We start from the raw sequence: 21,077 nt of genomic DNA, 5'->3' as shown, positions 1-21,077 counted from the left end.
AGGAGGAAAAAGAAGTGCATTCGGTACTTACAAGGAGAAGGACGCTGTGCCAGCCCAGTTTCTTCCGATGGAAGTGCTATAGACTCCCCTCCCTCTCCTCCGGACACACTCCAATGCATCTCCTCTGCTTTTCCTTCAGACAAGCTTGCAGCCCCCGCTGACTCCGCACACAGAGAACAGCCTGACCCCTTCCCTGGCTCCGCTCACCTCCAAACTGCCTCCTGCTCCTCCAGACTGCCTGCCAGGTGCTCCTCTGCGCCCGCAGAGTCCCCAGCCTACAGCGTGGCCTCCAGCGGGACATAGTCCCACGCCCAGCCGCGCTGGCCGAGGCGCTGGGCGCTCCGTGCTCTCCCACCTGGCTCCACCCAACAGGACCAGAGGCCCATCCAAATTCCCCATCTCACTGTAAAATGTGCAAAGTTAGGCAACAGGATGACTTAAGGATGCTGGAAAACTCATTTGGTGGTGTTTTTGGTGGGGTTTTTTTTGGGGGGTGGGTGGTGTTAAAGACAGAAATTGATTTCAAAAGAAAAGGTAAAAAAAAAAAAAAAAAAAAAAAGTACTTGCCAAAATTTAAAGTGCTGATGAGTAAACAAGCCTTTTGTCCCTGGCCTGTGCTGCTTTTTTCATTTGTTTGGGGTTTTTGTTTTGGTTTTTTTACTGCATTATCTTCAATTATGGCTGAAAGCAGACAGCTCCCCAGCTTGCCGCAGTAGATGGTAGGTGCTATCGCTCTAGCGCCGGCTGCCCCTGCCTGCCCTCCCAGCTGCTTTAACGTGTAGCCACTCACACACCTCTCACAGCCGTGATACCACAGAGCTGGAAAAGCTGGACTAGGAGCATTTTTTAAAAGCCCTTATCTCTGAAAATTCAATGTAGCCATGCTAGCTTTTTGATCTGACCAGGTAATAGAGAAATGAAATATTTAAACCAACGAGGCCAATTTTTTTAACTTCTTGTTTGGGAACAGGAAGGTACTGTTTACAGGTAGCAGGTCTCTGCGCAGACACGTCCCATGCCACGAGCATGTGGCACGGCAGAGGAAAAGGGAGCACCAACCAGATGGTAAAAGGAGCTTGGACAGGCCGCTGGAGGCTCTGACGGTCGCTTGCTCACTGTGTCAGGTGCAGGGTCTCCCTCGCTGTCAGGGATTGCCCACTGCAGACATGGACAGCCAGAAACCTCACCAGAGGCTGGGCAAAGCCTCACAAATCAGTTTGCTACTACAGCTGTGACCCACCCGCAGCGGTGGGCAGGGGGCCCCAGCCCCGGCAGGCTGACACGGGGCAGGGGTCCCTGCTGGCCCATGAGCAGACAGGCTGGAGGAGAGATGCAAGCTCTGCCACCCGCTCTGCTCTCTCCTTCCCTCTGGCAGTCTGGCAGCAGAGTGGCACACTACCCTGCTCTTCGCTTCAGGCATTCATCCGTACGTACCCTCAGAAAGATCAGAACCTTTTTTTTTTTTCATTATTTGGCATGTAACTTTTAAAAAAACCCTTATTCTAGCTTTTTCTAAAAGATCCTCCCTCTACCCCCATGATGCCAAATGTTAATGTATTCTCTCCAGCTTATAAAAGTTTACTAGTTTCTGGTATTTTTATTTATATTTTGAGCTTGATAAACAAAACAACACTGTGGACAGATTGCGATCTCCCCAAACTGATGTAAATCCCAAATTAATCCAAGTTCTTAATTTAGTTCAGGTTTACAGACTTGTCACAGAGACCATAATCTAGTCCAGTGCAGATCTCCTCCTGCTTGCACATGCTAGACTGCTGAAGAGAAATATAACACCACAGAGGGAGAGGGGGGGGGGTCCTATTTTTTCTACTTCCTAGAATAGGTTTCAGAGTACTGAATACAAATTGTGTAGTAATATTATTGTAGAACTGCAAGAGATTTAAGATTACCTTTATAATGTACAAAATATTTTTATATTTTTTCTTAATGCAAAAACACAAACCCTAATTTTTTACATTGGACTGAACATAACTTTTTAGACAAGTTCATGCTTCAAAGACTGAAAATTTAAAAAAATAGAAAAAAAAACCAAAAACCTGATTAGTCTGTAGAGCAGCTTTAGGTTTATTCCCTTTATTTAGCTAGCTTTGCTTATAGTATTGTAGATTTTTTAATTCCAGTTTTAGTTTAGATCTCAATCTATTGCTTTATTCCTCTCCTGTGTAAAAGTAAGTTCAGAAGCACTGAATGAAAGCTATGAGTACAAACCTGAAACATTTGAAGATTTTAAAGTCTGAATCACTTTAACCCTTAGAGTAGTAGCATTACCTGAATCGACTGCCAACTGTACACTTAGTCATGTACTTACTGCACTCAGAGGGTTAATTACATAGCACTAGATCAACATGCAATCTGCTCATTTTTAAATTATTTTAGCAAGCTTAGACAACAGCATGCTCCAGTGCTAAACAGAGGAACTCAGCAGACTCTTCCCAGCTCTGACATAGTCTCTTTATCACTTGATTAAAAAAAAAAAAAAAATGTTAAAAGAACCCCCAGCTATGTCTCAGCTACCATTTGTCACTGAGCCCCTCTGAACTAAGGTGCCGTACAAGTGTCAGCTACTCTAAACACCACAGATGACGAAGCCGCAGTGACCTAGCATAACTCAACACTGGGTGTAAAGCTGGCATCACTTAATACCCGATTGGTATTTTGTGGTTGGATCAAACACGTAACTTAGCAGCAAAGCAAAGGCAGGTATAAAAGAAAAAGTAGATGCATCTAAACGCCACCAGAGGAAATGTAGGGGAAAGTCCTGGACAGTATTAAACCACATGCCCAGACAGTACCAGCGTATGCAGACCAGCCATCATTCATTTCAGAATTCACCAGGACTTTCACCCATTTATTATTTCAAGGTTACTTCAGCCCCTCTATGGTGTTGTGGACCCCTGCCTCGGCTCAGGGCACACTGACCGGCAAAAGGCCTGTCTGTATTACACCCTCCTCCCATCACTGCTATTCCATCCAATTCCTGCAAATCTTAGTGAAACCTACTGGCCCGCCTCTGGGAGCCCACCCTTGTGCGCTCCGGGCACAGCAGCATTGCCACAGCCACACCGCTGGAGCGGTTACACTCATTTTCTGACACAGCATTGTTCTGACCCTGTGCTCTGCTCTACAGGGACAGGTTTAGAGCCAGACCTTACCCTGGTGCTTTCAGCTACTGCAGTATAAACTCTGAATATCTGCTCAGTATGCTGCACCGTGTTCCATTTATACTGGTGTAACTGAGAAAATTTCATTTCTTTTTTCCTTCCCAAAACACACAAGAGACCTTTAAGCTGCCCATGTCCAAGACAAAACAGTGACCATGACCAACTTGTTACATGTCCCATGGCTGACAACCAATGCCAAAACAAAGTTACTTTAATACCAAAAAAGTGTCTTTAGAAATGCTTTATGAAGTGTTACTATTTTGTGTTAATACTTTTTTAATAGAAGGAAAACGTTACCCTTAAGTTTTTATCACAACAAGATCTTTTTTTTTTTAGTTCTCTTACAGCAATTTCAACACTTCCATATTTGAATTCCTGAAATCAGTTTGAATGTAGAAGTCATGGAAGTACCACTTCATTAAACCAAGTAAAACCACTGTATGTATGTAGCAGGGATAAATGTTTTGCAGCTGTACTTTCATTTGTCCAATGACTACCCATCACTTGTAATTTTTTTACTTCATTGAGTTTGTATTTTTTGGCTTTTATGTTCAAAAATATGTTTATAGCTTTATAAATAAAGTAATTGCCAGACTGGCTATTCAAAATAGGCCACTGGAAGTTATAATCCTATCAAACTCTCAAACAACTATTTCTTAGAATTGATTCAAGAGGACTCCTGCATTTTTTTCCTTCTGCATTTGTGTGTATAGTTTTTAAAGTAATTGCCAATAATCTTCAATGGGTAAGACTGAAATACTAAGCCAAGACTAAGAAAAAAATACCTTCTTCTACAGTCCCTACCAACACCTTGGTTCCCTCTCCCTACCCCCACTGTTAATCACTTTGGCCAAGAGCTGTCCCTGATCATGCTGGGACTGTAAAAAAAAAAAGAAAAAGAAAAAAGTTAAGGCAGCACCGTACAAGTTAAACAGTAACAGAGTTTAACAGTGGGAAATTGGACAGTCTCTCCCCCTTTCAAGAATTTCCAAGTAAGAGTTTCCAAGTACACAGCTGGTGTCTATTACAACAGCAGGCAACTATTGGGTTCAGCTGAATTAGAGAGCACACACAGCAGCCTCACAAGAGAGGTACACAAGCTGCCTCAGCACCTTCACGAAGGGCATCATTCTCTACAGCCCAGCACTCATACTGCTAGAGTGGGTAACAACTGAGAGGTAACACAACCTCCAGAGACCAAAAAAGGTCAAAAAAAGGTGTTTTCTCATACTGACATATGTGTCAGGCAGCTACAGATTTTGAATCTGGGTAAGTCTGAGACAGTACTACAGGGGGACTTCAATTAGAAGAATGTAAGTTGCATGGAATCCAAACTACCAGATTATTAAGATTAAAAATCTGTCAAAGCTATACAATGCATTCACCACACAGACTAGCCCTTTCTTCTGCACACTGCTATGCTGTACCTCCCTCTACATTTGCATCAGTGTCAACAGCCACCTGGCAAACCCTGGACCTTCAGCAGAAGCTCCACCATTACAGCATTTGACCACCAAGGGTGATGTTTTAGGCAAGCTGTTTAATAATTAGCAAGTCTTACCACAGGATCACAGGTGTGTGTTTTATGCAGGTATGGCAAGCAAAGTAGAAGCAAGGTAATGAGGAAGGCAAACTAGGTGTCTGTCTCTTCCTCATCCTACAGCACAGCAAGGCATCATGCGAGGCAGTGGCTGCTGACAAACAGGGATCCTAGTCTGCTGACAAGCACCTGAAGGAATTTATATAGGCTTCTATCATTAAACACAATTACAGTACAGGCTTCTGTATTAGCAACGCAGCACTCCAAGGATGAACTAGTGTGTTCTCAAACACTAATTTCACACAGACTGACTTATCTCATAAGAATACAAGAGAAGCTGAATATTATACAACCACAGAAAGAATCATCATCAGATTTTCTCTAGTGGCACTTTTAAACTGAGGTGTATTGTTTGCAATACAGGATGCTGCAAAAGCTCCAGCATGTCCAAGTCTAGCACTGGAGTATTTTATGCCCACTGACAGTATCTAATACGCCCATATAATATGCCCACCAGCACAAAGGCAGGCCCAGCAACCTCATGAATAAGCAGATGTAAGCAGCAGCTGCATCCAAAGCATGGGTTTGAATGCTGCTTTAGAGAGTTATAAATGCTTTCATTGATGGTTACATCAAAGATTACCTAAAAGCTGGTAAGCCATCAAAAATTTATCCATCTGGATTGCCTGCTATTTAACTTCCGACCTAATCTGAGAAGTTGCCCACTGTGACTAGTGGCTTGCTTAAGTCATTCAAAGTCTTTACATCCGTTTTATTTCAATTAACCACTGCCTTAGTACTGAGTGTACGATAGCACTAAGTGACCGTAAGATTGTCTAGTTACAAACAACTAGAACCACTTGCCAACAAAAGTTTAAAAGCCCTTTATTAATTCAGAAGTGAAACACTGTTATTTAAAGTGAGATAAGTAATGTTTATTAAGGTTCACTCTACTCTAAGGTTTATACAGAGAATGGAATGCAATACAAGCTAAGAGCACACCTCAAAGATCTAACACAACCATCCCCTACTCCCTATAAGGGAACTGTAAAAAAAAAATTAAAAAAAATCAGAAAACCAGTTACTGTTTAACTAGTTGCAAGTGGCTTTGTCCAAAGAAGTTAAGCTTGATATTGCATTAGCTTTGTATGCAATAGTTAAGTCTCTACAAGCTGAAGTATCGCATACAGAGGCGTAAGATTTCCTGTGGACACATGAAACCATGTTTTAAAGAGCTACATCACAAGGGTTGTTTAAAATTGCCTAAAAACCAGCCACTAATGACATGCACAGGTCAATAATATTAACTTTGGTAGTGTCAGTCATTTTTGGTCAAATCTGGATTCCACTTTCCACAGTAGCATGTATAAAAACACATCCATCCTGTGCATAAAGCAACACACTTTTCACTTGCTACCAGCTAGAGGCAGGTCTTCAAGACATGGTTGAAGTATTAAAATTTAACTGTTAGGAGCTTGCTTAGTGCTAGATCACATTTTCACTTGTCTATAAGGCAAGACTAACAGGACAAGAAAGTGGTCAAATATTTTTTCCTTTTTTTTTTTAAATGCAGGACAAGAACCATCTTGAAAGTTATATAGCTTTAAGTAACACTAATTTTCCCCACAATGTTTTTGGAAAAAATCCAGTAACTTAACTTTACCTAGCTCCCCAAGCCCCAAGACACATTCTAGTTTGTTTTTCTTTCTGAAGATATCAATACCCTGTAATTACAAGTGTTCTGTTCTTCTTGAGGGAGAAGTCATAGGTGTTTTTATTTACAATGGAGTCAATCCTTAGCACTGTAACTGGACTTGAACAGCTGAAGTGCTACTTTCCATACAGAATCCACACTTAGTTCAGTTTTATTCATTGCAGAGTAAAGTAAAAAGACATCTAATTACACTAATAAAAACTCAGAAGATTTAAATTTGTACTCAAAAAACACTACACATGCAAAGGGAACAATATCCTGCTAACACAACTTCATTTGCTGCTGCATTTGTCTAATATTAACAATTATGAACAGAGCAGTGCAACTAGTATTTGGAACAATCCTTACAGTGTTCGAGTGTCAGGCACAGTACTTCACTTCTCTTCACACCACTGGTTCTCTTTACGTACCTGAAAAAAAAAAATTAATATGTTGCAGTGAACTTCTAAGAGTTAACTGTAAATAGCCATAAGCATTCAGGATTACTTACTTATTATGCAGGAAGGCATAAACCTGGAAGCAGCTTTAATTTTTCATGTAGCATTTGCAATTAGAAAGTCAGTCTTCCAGAAACTGACCTGTTTATCAATATAAGCCAAGAAATGTATTTCTCATGCCTAGATTTGATCAAAACAGAATTTTTCCCACCAAGGAAAGGAAACTGACTAGCTTAAGACTAAATCACTTGTTTCATGGCACAGCACTGAAGGCAAACCAATGTGTACGATTCACTACTTTCATATTTAAACAAGGCATCTTACTCCAATCTTTCTCAACTCTGCTATTTTGCAGTTGGTTTGTTGTTCAAGTTTTAAGATCAATGAGTTCATTAGTTAACGATGAGAATCCAAACATCTTACCTTTATAACCACATGCAACAATACATCTCCAGCACAGCTCCAAAATGGCTAACTAGGGCTCCCAAAAACAATCCTACATGCTTCCTTACCAGACACACCTCCGAGCCAGGAAATCAATATGCTTTGTTTTGACCTTTTCAGGTAATGGACTGTGAGCACTGTAGGCACCAAAAGGTCTTCCACTAGTAGCAACCCAATTACCAGGGGGTGGTGTGTTAGTTCACCTTCATTGTTAAAAGGTCAGTTGCACCACACATTAAATCATGAAGTGCCACACAAATTCAGCACAAAAAAACCCAGCTAAATTATAATTAAACCTAGATCAAGTACCTGTGCTTCCTCCTCCTCAGTGAAGTCATTCTTAATATTGAATGTCTTGCGAATTTCTTCTGGAGTCTTCCCCTTGATCATGTTTGCAACTGTCTTGCATGTGACATCAAGCAAACCTTTGATGTCCAAGTAATTTGCAGCCTGTAGAAGAGTTTTCAAATTTAAAGCCTCCATATCGATGTTCTGCCCCTGCAGATGTACTACCAGAGTTACAGTTACACTGAAGTTGTAGAATATTGTAACTGCAAACAGATCATCTCCACTTTAAGAAGCTTCTAGCTAACTCTGAAGTAACAATGCCTAAAACTTGCTTGCCAAACAGAAGGGAAAGTTACTTGTACCACAGAAGATACAACCGCCCTGCTCCCCCTTTTACAAAGAGCTTCAGAAGCCTACAATCATCCAAGATCTTCAGTGTTGAAGTACTATTCCAGCTAGTACTAGCCAAGACAACTAATGCTGCCCCACAGTACCATACAAGGGACAGATTTAAGAAGTCAAAGCTAGGGTTTAAGTTGTATGCGGATCTCCAGTAACATCATCTATTAACAAGCCCCATATTCAGAAAAGCATATTAATTGATAAATGAGCAGGTCTAGATTAATGCCTAGCATTAGGTTAGCAAGCATTCCAACCTCCTCAACAATCTGAGCCAGTATTAGCCAGAACAACTTGCCCTCCCCACATCCCCTTCCCAATGAAGAAATTATTCAAGAAGCATAAAGACTTTGTGAAGTGCACTCGCAGAGCACACTCCACAGGCATAGCCTTTACGCTTCATGAACGAACTTACCAGGATAAGTTCAAAAAGCGTTCCTTGGTCTACTTTCAGAAACTCTTGATCCCACACAGGGATGTCATCTGTTCTTTTTTCTTTGTTCTCATCATCCTCAGGAGGAGGTGGATCATCCTTGTGATGGGTGCACCACTGAATCACCTAATTACAGTTTTGATATTAAGAGTTTTATCCAAATGATTCTCCTGTTGGGCCCCAACTATAACTTACCTTCATTTCAGAAGAAATGCACCTTTTCCTCTAGATTCGTATTAGAATCACGTAGGAACATGCTCCAATACCCAACATTATAATTTTAGAACAACTGATCCCCAGTCCTGGAGTACAACAGCCTTCAAGAATCCCATCTGAGACAGTAGCTAGTTAATTACTCATGATCTTAAAAGCCAGCTGCAGGTGTTCTAAAGTTATTCAACCCTGTGCTAGCACACACAGGACTGCACAAAGAAAACCTAAACCTCATTTTGCAGTGTCTAATCTGTTTGCAGAGACACAATTTTTATTAAACAGAACACTACACAGGGGAAGAGCATAGAGTGGTTGGTAACAGCTATCAGCAGAACATGCTCACCCTAGTGCAAAGTTCACCTGGCAAAAGTCTGCCTTTTAAAAAAAAAACCACACACAACCAAACACTAGCTTGGGAACATGCAATTTCATCACACGATACAAGTAAAATCCCGTCCCATTCTGCCAACCCAAGAGACTTCACAAGTTATTTATGTGCACTTTCACTAGGAAATAATTCCTAACCATTTATTTACCCCAAAACAGTCCAGTGCTTATTTTGGCATAACACTTTCTACTTCAGAGTAAAAAGCATCTTAGAAGACAGCAACGTATTTTTTTGCTTTTCTCCCTTGACCCAACAGTAATCATGGTCTATTACCCAATTTAATACCATTGAGTGCACACAGTGACTACCACACAGGCAGGCTACTGCCAGTATTCTCACCACCACCAATCCCTTAATCCTTACTCTGAACATTTGGATCTCATGAACAGGCACCTCAGTTCACAGAATCCAATAAAAAAATCAGTGCTTTAATACCACAGAATACTAGTGTGCACCACTTCAGCACCTTAGGAAGCCTGTCTGGCCTCCAGCTGCTGTTCCAGAAGGTCACCTCTGTAGGTCTTCTGCCATTATCTGCCTACCAGCCTCATCCCAGTTCTCAGAAACTCTAGATGCCTAGGTTCATGCACCCCAAATTGGTTAAGCTTGTAGCTAGCACAGGAAGAATATTTTTAATACAATAGTTCATAATACCCAACTCCAACATGAATTTCACATTTCATTACTGCCACATAACCCTACTGTTTTCAGCATCTTACCTTTTTTAAGATAGCTGCATTAACATTTGGAAGAGGGACTGGGTCATCATCACCTTCATCATCCATTCCCAGATCTAAAAATGGAAAGATGACTAAGCAATCAGCAGGCAAAGCCACTTGTTCTTTTTCTGAACTGGGCTGCTTCACCAATTCTCCACTATTCTAACAGTGAGGCTGAACAGATTGGTAGCAAAGGATCTAACTGGTGAAGCCAGTACCTTTTAGAAAGCTTTGTGGAGCCACAGCTGCATTACACATACAAGGTTATACCAAGTTTAGGCTAAGTGGCTAATCAGGCTACCTCATCAAATGAGAGCATCAACAAACCACCAGTTAAGCGGTCAGTTACTTGTCAGAGCAGAACCTGCTAGTTCAGTGTCCTGGGAAGAGGAGACATTGGAGGAATCGGACACATGTATGGATTTTTACCACTTTCAACAGTTCAAAGTGCAAGTTCAACCGAAATGTTCCAACTGAGATCTCCCATTCCATTTCTTATTTAATAAGAATTCAGATCTACTGTGGTAAGTAGAGACAATGTTTTGTCTTCTACAGGAGCAGTAAATACTTCACTGTAGTGCAGAGATGCCAGTTATCTGGCCTCCGAAGCACTCATACCGATTCTCATCGGCTGAAGTTCACATGCTAAGACAGCAGTATAAATCCTTCACTCAAAAAAGCATTTATAAAGCACGCTTCCAATACTCCTTGCTTTCAAAGACTGCCAGCATGCTCAAGACAGATTTGGATAAACTTTGTCACTTTGACCCCTTGATATGATTAAGGAATCAAAGTAAAAAATGAGAAAAACAAAATCTGTACTTGATATGCAGAACAAATACTACATTACCCATCTTTGATCAGAGAATATGCTTTTTTATTACACAAATGCGAACAGTTGGATGACACCCCAGCTGTCAAAGATTAACATCTTGTAATTAGTTATGTAATCTAGTAACTATGCAGACCTTCACTCATTATATGCACAGATAAGCCAATTCTACATCACCAAGGAAATTCATTTTTAAGAACAGATGACTGTCACACAGGCATCACTGATCAAATCTGTGCACAATTAAAATAGCATGTACTTCTGTATTTAGGCAAGTCAACTACTGTTATTAATGGGATATTAATTAGTACTACCTTTTGTTTGGAAAAACTAACTTCATAGATTCAGAAACTAAAATACTGACATTAAGGGGTACTGCGTACATCAATTAATGGAAACTTCAAATGCATACTTTGAACATGGTGACAGATACTAGAGTAACAAGCAACCAGTCCAAAATTGTTGGTATGGGGAAATAATTCAAGCAATATCTCAAGTTCAGTCAACTCTGCTCAGCTTGCCCCCACCACCTCCAAAACAGCAATTTCATCTGTTATCAGAAAATTAATACTTCATTGGTGGTCCCATGATGCTCGACAACCCCACCTTTCAGCTCCTCCCTTTTCAACTGTAGCAGGCAACACACAAAACATTGTTTATTAACTGATGCTTAACCGGCTGTACTGCAAATGCATTTCATCTGTACTAGAGTATCAGGTCTCACCCAGATTAGTGAGAGGCTAGTTTACATTGCCTAGCTTACAACACTTACCACGTGTAACTTCCCTTTCATCAACACCCAAGTGTCACTAAACACCGGCAGTGACACAGCTTCTGCATGAGAAAACTGAGAATTGCGTTTCCTAACGTAATCCAACCAACTGCTATGTTTCCTCCTCGTGTTGCTAGTCATGTTCAACAGCATCTTACTAACAGAATGAAAGTGTTCAATGCTTGGAGTATACATAAACCCAGTAAAAATAAGGGTGAAATAAGGTGTCACAACCAGACACAGATTTATACCCAAGAACATAATTTTAACTACATCTACAGAAAGACTGTTTTCTAAGTTAATTCATGAATACACCCAAAAACTGGAAAAAACCACCAGTAAACAATGAGGATTTGCACTAGAGGGATTAGACACAGTTTGCACTGTATCCTAGCCATCTGGCAGATTTCCCCTCCCCCGCCACAAGTTCTTTTGTTTCAAATTTATGTCAGCAGGAGATCAGAACTAAGCATTTATCCCAAATAATTCAACTGCATCCACAATATAGGTTTCACTTTAGCTCTTTCTTCATTGCACTGGTTTACAATCTCCCACCCCATTTAAAAGATACTTACATCATAAGGCTGGTTTGTAGGATTAAATAACCTTAGTTTTTAGTATTATGAGATGTTCTGTTTGCTTAGCTTTTACAAAACTGAAGTAGGCTGTAAGCAAGGCAGTGGGGTGCTTCTATTTTACTAGCTTCCCTGTGAGTGCTCTTAACAGGAGGACTGAACTTTAAGCTTTTTGCAAGAGCACATCCACCCAAAACATAGTTCCAGCTACAACAGCAATTGTTTCAGCTGCTCTGACATAGGACAGCGAGCTGCTTCACAGGACTGAGAATCCATTTTCAGCACAGTACTAGTTTGTCTCCTTTGGTCACAGCTACTGTTCAAGAGGCTTCCTTGAATACATTGCTATCTCCACACGAGCTAGTGGGCCTCAAGGCTTCACACTCTTACCTTCCAGCATAGTCTTTATAGTTACAGACTGTTTTGCAATTTCAACATCAACTTCAAAGATTTCTCCATCTGAACTCTGTAGTTTAATTGAAGGCATCTACAAGAGAAGGACAGTTATTTCCACACAATATTCAGCAGATGTTACAGGTTTTGCTGACTTGAGGATATACATTAATTTATACTGCTTCTTACCAACAGCAGATAGCCCAGTGCCACTTAAAGCATACTCAGATTATTCACTGCTTGAATCAACAGGCCTAAATTCATTAATCCTCATGCTTAAGAAACAGGATTGGTAGAAGCCTAACACTAATTTAAGAGAATTTTAATTTTAAAGCATAAAATATACAACATTAGCCAACAGCACTACTTTTTTTCCATGCAACACTAGAGCTACCTTTCCTTTGAATTAACTCAACAACAGTTCCAAAAAAAACTTCCTTCTCTTCAAATCCAAACAATTGCTATTCATTTTGACTACTCAAGCTACTTTTGAGATCTGACTTCATTTAAGTGAAAGCCTCTGGAAGAGAATCACAAAACTGAGGTTGGAAGGAACCCCTCTAGACAGAGCCAGGTCCAGCCTCCCTTGCCCCAGAGTCAGACAGACAGATTGCTCAGGATCAACAGCTTTCCTTCAGAAAAACATTTGTTTTTCTGAAGAGATTAAAAAGCAATATATCACTACAAGAGAGTCTTTCAGCACTCAATACTACTCTTACAAAGTAGCAAGTTAGATGAGCACTTTGTTAGCATTAAGAATGGCTAAGATGACTCTGCATTTTAACAAAGTTTTTCAAACAAACTGTAACAAGACCAAGAATAAACAGAAGCAGCAGACTGCAAAGAAGTTATAACTGAAAAATAATCAAATTTTACAAGAACGCATCTTTGCAAATACTTTACAACTCAAACCCAGAAGTAATGCACTTGATGCAGCAGCCAGTAGGTTACAACTTCTGCCTGAAACTACACATGAAGTCTGTTTGGGTATCACTGCACCTGAACCAACTGACTTGAAAGACATGATAATCCTAAGTGCCTGGCCACATAAACTTTATTAATCCGTTCTCAACAAACTGGCAGGATGTGTTGAGAGTTCCTTTACCACTCCAAATGTTTGTTAGCAGCAGACCACTGCAAGAGGTTTTGGGTGGGTTTTTTTCTTTCCCTCAAGTTATCTCCTTGAGGACCTCTAAAGCATGTATATATAAATACAACCCAGAAGGCACTGTAAAGAGGAGCTCCAGGAACAGAGAATATCAAACCAATTTAAGTTAATTTTCAAGTGTTCTTCTCCCACCAAACCTAAGAAGTATGCATGCTAGTTCCTTACAGTACTTTAACTACCAAAATTGAATTAGCTAGACTACTTTCAGCAAACTTACACTACCCCTTTTTGAATGCCTCCAGTAGCTCATCACTATGGCTGAGCCTGACACTACTGCAACAAACCCAGTCCAGTGGAGGCCAGCCAAAGCACACAAAGCTTAATAAGCAGCTCACACCAGTCTGAAGCTCTCATTGCTTTAATTTCCATTTGGCAGAGCAAGTAGTTAGTTAATATTTACCCAGTAACGAAATGATATGACAGCACTACTTCTAATTAAGATGGGTGTTCTGGAGGGGCACAGTCACGACTGTTCCAAAGATACAAACACACACACGCACAAATAAAATCCATGTTAAAGCATAGTTCTGAGTTGGTAGTTTGAATGATGCTCTAAAAAAAAAACCAAGCACTTATCTAGGCATAAATTTCAGATTTAATGCATCTGTTCTTGCAGTGATTGTCTGAGAGCACTCAAGAACAAACCCAGCTTCACATGCCAGCCTTCCCGTGCTTGTGTCTAGGATTACATAATGCAGCAGCACGGAGCCAGCAAGGCAGGGATGCTGCAAGGCCAGCCCCTGAAGAATATTTGCATTAAGACCCTTGTATCACCCAAACCCATTTCTTGCAAGACCTTTAGGTCATTGTTATGGGTCAGAATCAGGTCGAAAGAAGCTAATCTACTGCCTCATCATTGATAAGGGATAAGGATTTCAGCCATATTTCATTATTTTTATATCACAGAGCTCAATCTCCTGGAGGAAGAAGAAAAAAAAAAGTCATTTTTTAGCAAACTGCAGTACAGCTCTGGAAATAGACTGGCCTTGGACAGCAACACAGCTGGGTGACTAAGCAGACCAGTCCTAAAAGCTTTATTCAACAACAGCAAAACAGGTTGGGAGCTCGTCAAAAGCCAAACCTGAATTACAACGGTAATTTGCATGTATAAGCCTGAAACACAGAGCTCAGCCATCTAACACGGCGCTACTGGGCAACTCTGCCTCCCAGAGCTATTCCGGATGGATGCTCGCTCCTTCCCCTCCGCTTCCCGGTGCCACCGGCTGTAGGGCCGCGCTTACTGACTCAGCTCAGCGCCGCGGCCCCAGCCCGCCTCACTCCGCCGGGGCGGCAGGGACAGCCCGCCGGCCGCCTCGGGCACGGCCGGGCTCCGCAGGTGCGGCGCGGCCCGGGGTGGGGGAGCACCGCCGCCCGATTTACCGGTCCCGCACCACCCCCCGCCCGCTTCAGCCCCGCGGCGTCCAGGACGGGCTCAGCCCCCAGTGCACACCCTCCTCCCCCGCAGCCCGCCCGCACCAGCACCTGGCAGCCCCGCCGCCCTCGCCAGGCCGGGCCGGGCCCGCCTGCCGCAGCCAGCCGGCCCCGCCACCCGGACCCTACCGCCGCCGCCGCCCCCGTGCAGCCCCCTGAGCCCCGCAGGCCTCACCGTGAGGCGGCGGTGGCGTCCGACTCCGCGCTGACTAGACCTGGCGGCGGCGGCAGCGCTCAGGGCCCAACTGCGGCGGCGGCTTTATATGGCGGGAGGAAAGGGGCGCGGGGGAGGAGGCAAGGACCCGCCGCTCACTGCCTCGCAACCGCCGGGCTGCCCGCAGCGAACGCCTGACCGAAACACCCTACCCGCCTCCCTAAACGGCGCCCAGAACAGCTGACGGTAAAGAAACTGGCCACGCCGTCCTCTGCCGGGTGCGGGGAGCGGGGGCAGCGGGGCGGCAGCGGCGGGACGGGGCGGCGCGCGGCGGGTCTTTCAGGCAGCGGCGCGGGCGGCCCCGGGGCCGCGCAATGGGCGGGGGCGCCTCGCACGGGCCAACGGCTGCGGCGTCTCCTCCCCCCCCCCCCCCCAGCCTCCCCCGGGCCTGAGGGGCCGCCCCGGCCACCGGCCCGGTGTTGCGGGGGGAGGCCGGGCCGGGACCCCCGCCCGGTGGGGGGATAGCGCGGTGTCCCCGTGGAGAGCACCCGTGATGGCGAGGGGTGCCCGCCGGTGCGGCTTGTGGCAGCTGGAGGCCGGCCGGGTGCCCTCCTGGGGGAGCGAGCGGCCCGCGGGCACGGCGGCCATCCTGTGCACCGAAACACGGCTGTTCGGAGTCGCGGGGACCTGTCACCGAGAGCCCGCGCTGGGGATCTCCCTCCTAGCGGGGCTGCACGGGGAGACAGCCCAAGCCCCCCGCGAGGGCCCCTGAAGCAGGGAGCTGGGCCAGGCAGCTCCTGCCCCTGGCAGCCCCCCCCCGCAGTAACCTAGCGAAGCGCCATCTGCAGCGGACGCAGAAAGCAGTTTAACCAAAAGGCTACACTGAAAAACTGGGTAATTTCAGATTGTTACAACAACAGGTTGCTGGCCTCAGCAACGGCTCAGGACAGTTCACGCTGCTGGAAATAGATTTAGGTCTAACAAGCAACCACTGAACATCTGCCCTGGGGCCCACCAGGAATTTTGGTCTGTACAGCTCTGCCCGTGGCCAAAGCCCATGGAAGCATCTCCAGACACCAGTGCACAGGGAGCCACCAGGCCCGAGGACGGACTAGCAGCCAGGAACCACCGGGATGCAGCCAAAGCAGTGCTGCGTTGGCACAAGCACCCCACCTAACATCTCCTGAAAGGTCAAGAGCATGGGGTCAATAGTGACGGGCATTAGGTTTTCAGGATTGGATTTTCAGGAAAGGAGGGATCTGAAGGTTTTTGCTCAAGTGAGGAAGGCAGAGCAGGGTATGAGTGCACCAAAGTAACCGTGAGGTGTCCGTGGTGCTGTCACACAGAATTTGCCCTGTGCTCTGCTGCTGAGCCCAGTTTTGCATCAGCTGTCCATGGCAAAGTGGCTTTTAGGTAGTTAAAATATTTATGCAGTGACAACTGATGATGATGACAATTTGCTTTACTTGAAATCTTCGTTGCAGATGTCTACAGAACTGAAGAATGTGTTCACAGCATTTCAGTGCGTACATAGCCAGGCTGTCTGTAAGCAGACTGGTACCAGCAGCAGCATTCCACTGCAGAACAACAGTATAGTGGCATAAGTCACAGTTTTCCCCTTCCTTGTGGTCTCAGGGTGTCCCAGGCTGTGCCCCACACCTTACTGAACAAATGACAGCCAGACCCACTAGAAAATACCTTCTAATGTAAAGGATTTTCCTGAGATTCAGAAATTCTCAGTTAAAAAGCTTGCTTTGCTCATTTCAGAGTCCACAGCCCAGGACAGGAGCCTCGCCACAGAAGTATCAAGTCTTCTTTCTTTTTTTCCTTAATTTTCTATCTGAATGACATAACTAGCGACACCACACACACTAGAAGTATTTAATATTAAATAGTCTGTTGGTTAGGGCTGACTCCCTGGAGAGATGGAAAACTCAAATGCAGATTCGCAGCCAGGAAGAATCTCTTAGAGCTCAGGTGACAGTGAGGCTACTCTACATCACGTACTATTACTTAAATAGGTTTCACTAAACATTCCACAGAACTGTCAGAGACAACTGCCTGATGGGGGAATCTTGTTTCTTGGGCTGTAGGATGCCGAGCAACTCGTTAGTTACAGCATGCTTGAAGATGACTCTGAGCAACCCAATCTGACTTTGAAGATGGATCTAAATTGAGAATGTGGTCCAGAGGACCTTGGTGGTCCCTTCTAGCCCGAATTACTGTGGGCTTCTGTAACATGCACTTCAGCCAAACTCTTTGTAACAGCTGAGGGAGCACCCAAAGATGTCAGGTAATGCTTATACAACAGACTGATGCTAGCAGAGGTTCCTCAAAGATCCTAGTATTAGTAACCAGATAAGCTGTTTGTTCACCATTTATGAGGACCTAGTTATCATATTTTTAATTCATATGTATCACATATAGATATGTGAAGCCTCCAAACTATGCCAAATGTGACCTTTTGATTGTGCCGTCATCACATTTACCTCTTCCTAAGTCACTCCATCTCTTAGTCCAATGATGAGAACCACGTTCACTGCACTAAAAAAAAAACCCACCACTGCCTTTATTTTCCTATAATGTTCTTTTTTTAATTTCTATTAAAACTCCTTAGCTTAGAGGATCAGACTACAACAGAACATGGTCTGTGGAAAACATATCTGCAAATCCTAAATCCCCTTCCTGATGTTGCCAAAGACCAAGGTTTCTGATTTGGCTCTTGTTCAGCAAGCACAAGCTCTCGGACTTCGAATCAGGCTCCACAAAGGGGGGATGGGATTTGCTGTCTACACCAGAGAGATCTAATAAAATCTAGGAACAGGCAGAAAGCTAAGTTCCATGCTTAATTATGGTCTGCATGTGAAGTTAATTTGAAGCGATACTGTTGATGAGCTTTATACTTGAGATAACTTTCTGAAGGAGAAAATTCAGTCCACAGTGGACTTTGAATTTAGCTGTTGAATTAGAACTCTGGAAAAGTTAAAACAACAAAAACATCCCACACCCAAAAAAAGTGGCAGACGGCTGTCATAGATAGGCTCTAATCACAGGACGGCCACCTCCCACTGTGCCCTACATATCGTACAATGAACCTCCCCAGCCAGTCCAGATGCTTTCTGTTATCTGTCATGAAAAAGCAGCTGCTGCAGCATTGATAGCCAAAGTGCTGCAAGTAAGTCAGTATTAATAACACAAAAGACCCATCCTTCACTAAAGCGGCAAGGCAAAAAGATTTTTCAAAAAATGGGTGGCCCAGTTTCAGTTGTTAGGCACGTAGGTAATCGTCACAATGCAAATAATCATAAACCTTAGCATTGCCACCCTGAGCCATAAAGATAATCACACCACGTATGAGCCATAGGTAAATCACAATTAAGGACCTTTTACCACTGAGAACCCAGAGGAAGGGACAAGCTTAACACTAAAGCAAATACCTGAAAAGACTGGAGCACCCAAGATCAGTGCAAGCTTGATTTAATGCTTATCAGATCCAGAAGAGCTATGACCTACATACTTGCAGCATCCCTGGGCTGCGGGCACAGCTAGCTGAACAGCAATGCAGCAGCAGGGGGAAGGGGGTTTTAACACACAGAACATTAGGGAGCAGCCTCCCAGACACAGTGCTGCTGCATCTGTTCCACGACCTTGGATTCTCGGATTCTCTTCCTGGCTATTTCAGGCAAAATTTATTGTGCCCCCACCCCCCCACCCCCAGCCCTCAAAACACTTCATATTCTCCACTTTACAGAGAAACTGTTTTGGGGTTTTTTTTGTTGCTGGGGGGAATTCAGAGACTATGGAGATAACACACTGAGTATTTTTCAATACCAGAAGCGTGACGTGGGATTGTCAAAGCCTAATGAGAACCAGGCTTGAAAGAGATCAGCTTTGCTCCATCAACAAGCTGGGAAACTTCACAGAACTCAGCCTGGATTCCCTGAGCTGCAGGGATGGGATGCTGGGGAGGGCTGAACTTGAGGAGTCCTGAGAGCACAGCTGCGCTAGCAGAGAGCGCCCAAAATGATTTGCTGGAAAGTGAGGTGTGAACATAGAATCTGAACAAGAACCTAATCCACATGTAGGGGAGGATGAGACTTGCTGCAAAAAATCCTTTCTGCCCCCCCCCCCCGCCCCCCCCCCCCCCCCCAGAATACAGATGGTGAGGAATTTTTTTTAAAACAAGCAGCTATATCAACAAGTTTAAAAAAAACAACAAAAAACAACCTGGTTTAGTGTCAAACCAGAAAACATCAGAATTATTCATGTGAGAGAGTTGGTAGAAAGACATTGCTGAGCTCAAAGGCCTGTGCCAGTGCTGTTTAAAGCAATCTTGCAACAATGCAGCAACAGAATAGGAAAATTCTTGTTCTCAGTACAACTCTGGAAAAAGGTCATTATTGCATTTCCAACTTCCATTACCTAAAGGGGCCTACAGGAAGGCTGGGGAGGGACGTTTTACAAGAGCGTGTAAGCAACAGGACAAGAGGAAATGGCTTTAAGCTGAAAGAGGGGAGATTTAGATAGCGGGAAGAAATCCTTCCCTGTGAGGGCGGCGAGGTGCTGGCACGGGCTGCCCAGAGCAGCTGTGGGTGCCCCATCCCTGGCAGTGCCCGAGGCCAGGCTGGACGGGGCTGGGGGCAGCCTGGGCTGGTGGCCGGTGTCCCTGCCCGTGGCAGGGGGTGGGACTGGGTGGTCTTCAAGGTCCCTTCCAACCCAAACCGTTCTGTGGTTCTATGATGGATCAAAACTTGTATTACAGGAACACCCACGAGGTGCTGTTGCTTTCCATCCAGGTTGTACCCCAGCAATGCAGGACAACAGGTGGCAGAGGCCACCGGTTGGATGAGAGTCCAGTTAACACCGATAGACTGACAAACCCCAGTAACTAAATCCTGTCGAGCAGACACCAGCTGTGGGGTTTGTTACCAGCTTCTGTTTCTTTCCCTAATGCCACTCTCATTGCCCTTACATAACTACAGGGATGCAAGAGAGTTTAGAAGACTAAAGATGGGGGGAAGATTAAAAACAGAAACACACCTACCTCATGCGTATTTGCAGCATCTACTTCCTACCCTCATCCTCACTCCACCTCCACTCATAGATTTCTGTACCAGTTGTGCCCTAGCACCCTTTCGGATCCCTCGGGCTGCTCCGACGGAGTCACCCACCCACCGCCTGCCCGGGCAGCGCCGCCGGGACCAGCCTTGCGGGCGGCCCCGGTCCCGGTCCTGGTCCCGGCGGGGCGGGCACGGCCAGGCGGTGGCGCCGGGGCTCGCTCCGGGAGCGCTGCGAGCGGCCTCGGGGTCCCGCCAGCGCTGCGGGAGGAGCGGGATTGCTCTAGGTGATCTGGAGAACTCGCTTAGCAGGCTTCCTTTAAGCGGTCTTAAGCGGCAATGTATAAAAAAATTGTGAATATCCTTGATAACCAAGCGTGAGCCTAAGTGAACTAGGTTAGTGTCATGGTTTAACCCCGGCTGGCAATTCAGCCCCCAGCACCGCTCGCTCACTCCCCCGTGGCGGGATGGGGGGAGCACTGGAAGGGTAAAAGTGACAAAACTCACTCGGGGGCTGAGATCAGGACAGTTCAACAGGCAAAGCAAAAGCCGCACAGGCAGAGCGAAGCGAGGAACCCGTTCACCGCTCCCCAGGGCAGCCGGTGCTCAGCCATCCCCAGGGCAGCGGGGCTCCATCCTGCCTAACAGGGGCCGGGGAAGACAAACGCCACCACTCCGAACGTCCCCCCTTCCTTCTCCTTCCCCAGCTCTATGTGCTGAGCACGAGGCTCATGGCAGGGGACATCCCTGGGGTCAGGCGGGGTCAGCTGTCCCGGCCGTGCCCCCTCCCAGCTCCTTGTGCCCCCCAGCCCGCTCGCTGGCGCGTGGGGTGAGGAGCAGCAGAGCCCTTGGCTCTGTGTAAGCCCCGCTCAGCAGGGACTGGGCAGCCCTGTGTTACCAGCACCCTCCCCAGCACAAACCCAAACCAGCCCCGTAGC

The 21,077-nt window shown here is 45.1% G+C and overlaps 2 protein-coding genes across 10 annotated transcripts in view; one reads left to right on the top strand and one right to left on the bottom strand.

Moving 5' to 3' along the window:
* Nucleotides 1-3,848, top strand: part of TCF7 (transcription factor 7) — a 73,804-nt gene extending 69,956 nt beyond the window's left edge. For 3 of the 5 annotated variants that reach the window (XM_055717530.1, XM_055717528.1, XM_055717526.1), the window contains one exon: nt 3-3,848. In XM_055717530.1, the coding sequence (XP_055573505.1) occupies nt 3-303 (301 nt within the window). In that variant the 3' untranslated portion in view covers nt 304-3,848. The remainder of the gene's footprint in view (nt 1-2) is intronic. The other 2 variants (XM_055717525.1, XM_055717527.1) reach the window with 2 other exon arrangements.
* SKP1 (S-phase kinase associated protein 1) lies at nt 2,658-20,148 on the bottom strand. Of its 5 annotated transcripts, none has more exons than XM_055717533.1 (7): nt 15,104-15,256; nt 12,327-12,423; nt 9,758-9,831; nt 8,420-8,563; nt 7,627-7,767; nt 6,785-6,846; nt 2,658-4,060 (listed from the first exon to the last, which is right to left on the bottom strand). In XM_055717533.1, exons 2-6 carry the CDS (start codon nt 12,421-12,423, stop codon nt 6,811-6,813), a joined length of 492 nt encoding a protein of 163 aa, XP_055573508.1. In that variant the 5' UTR covers nt 15,104-15,256; the 3' UTR covers nt 2,658-4,060; nt 6,785-6,810. The 5 variants fall into 5 exon arrangements, with proteins under 5 accessions (XP_055573508.1, XP_055573507.1, XP_055573510.1 ...); XM_055717532.1 differs by lacking the exon at nt 2,658-4,060 and adding an exon at nt 4,703-4,911; XM_055717535.1 differs by lacking the exons at nt 2,658-4,060; nt 15,104-15,256 and adding an exon at nt 20,127-20,148 and having other exon boundaries at nt 5,592-6,846.
* Nucleotides 20,149-21,077: the final 929 nt, after the last annotated feature.

Source organism: Falco cherrug, chromosome 8 (genome assembly GCF_023634085.1).
Source record: "Falco cherrug isolate bFalChe1 chromosome 8, bFalChe1.pri, whole genome shotgun sequence".
Taxonomy (NCBI): domain Eukaryota; kingdom Metazoa; phylum Chordata; class Aves; order Falconiformes; family Falconidae; genus Falco; species Falco cherrug.
Note: the sequence above shows the minus strand (reverse complement) of the source record. Positions and strands in the feature narration are given on the sequence as shown.

Excerpts from the sequence above, each read along its gene's own strand:
- SKP1 (XM_055717535.1), bottom strand. The coding sequence starts at position 12,423 with ATGCCTTCAATTAAACTACAGAGTTCAGATGGAGAAATCTTTGAAGTT. Across the intron at positions 9,832-12,326 it reads TATAAAGACTATGCTGGAAG|ATCTGGGAATGGATGATGAA; the intron begins GTAAGAGTGTGA and ends TTCCATTTTTAG. Across the intron at positions 6,847-7,626 it reads CTGAGGAGGAGGAAGCACAG|GTACGTAAAGAGAACCAGTG; the intron begins GTACTTGATCTA and ends TTTTTTTTTCAG.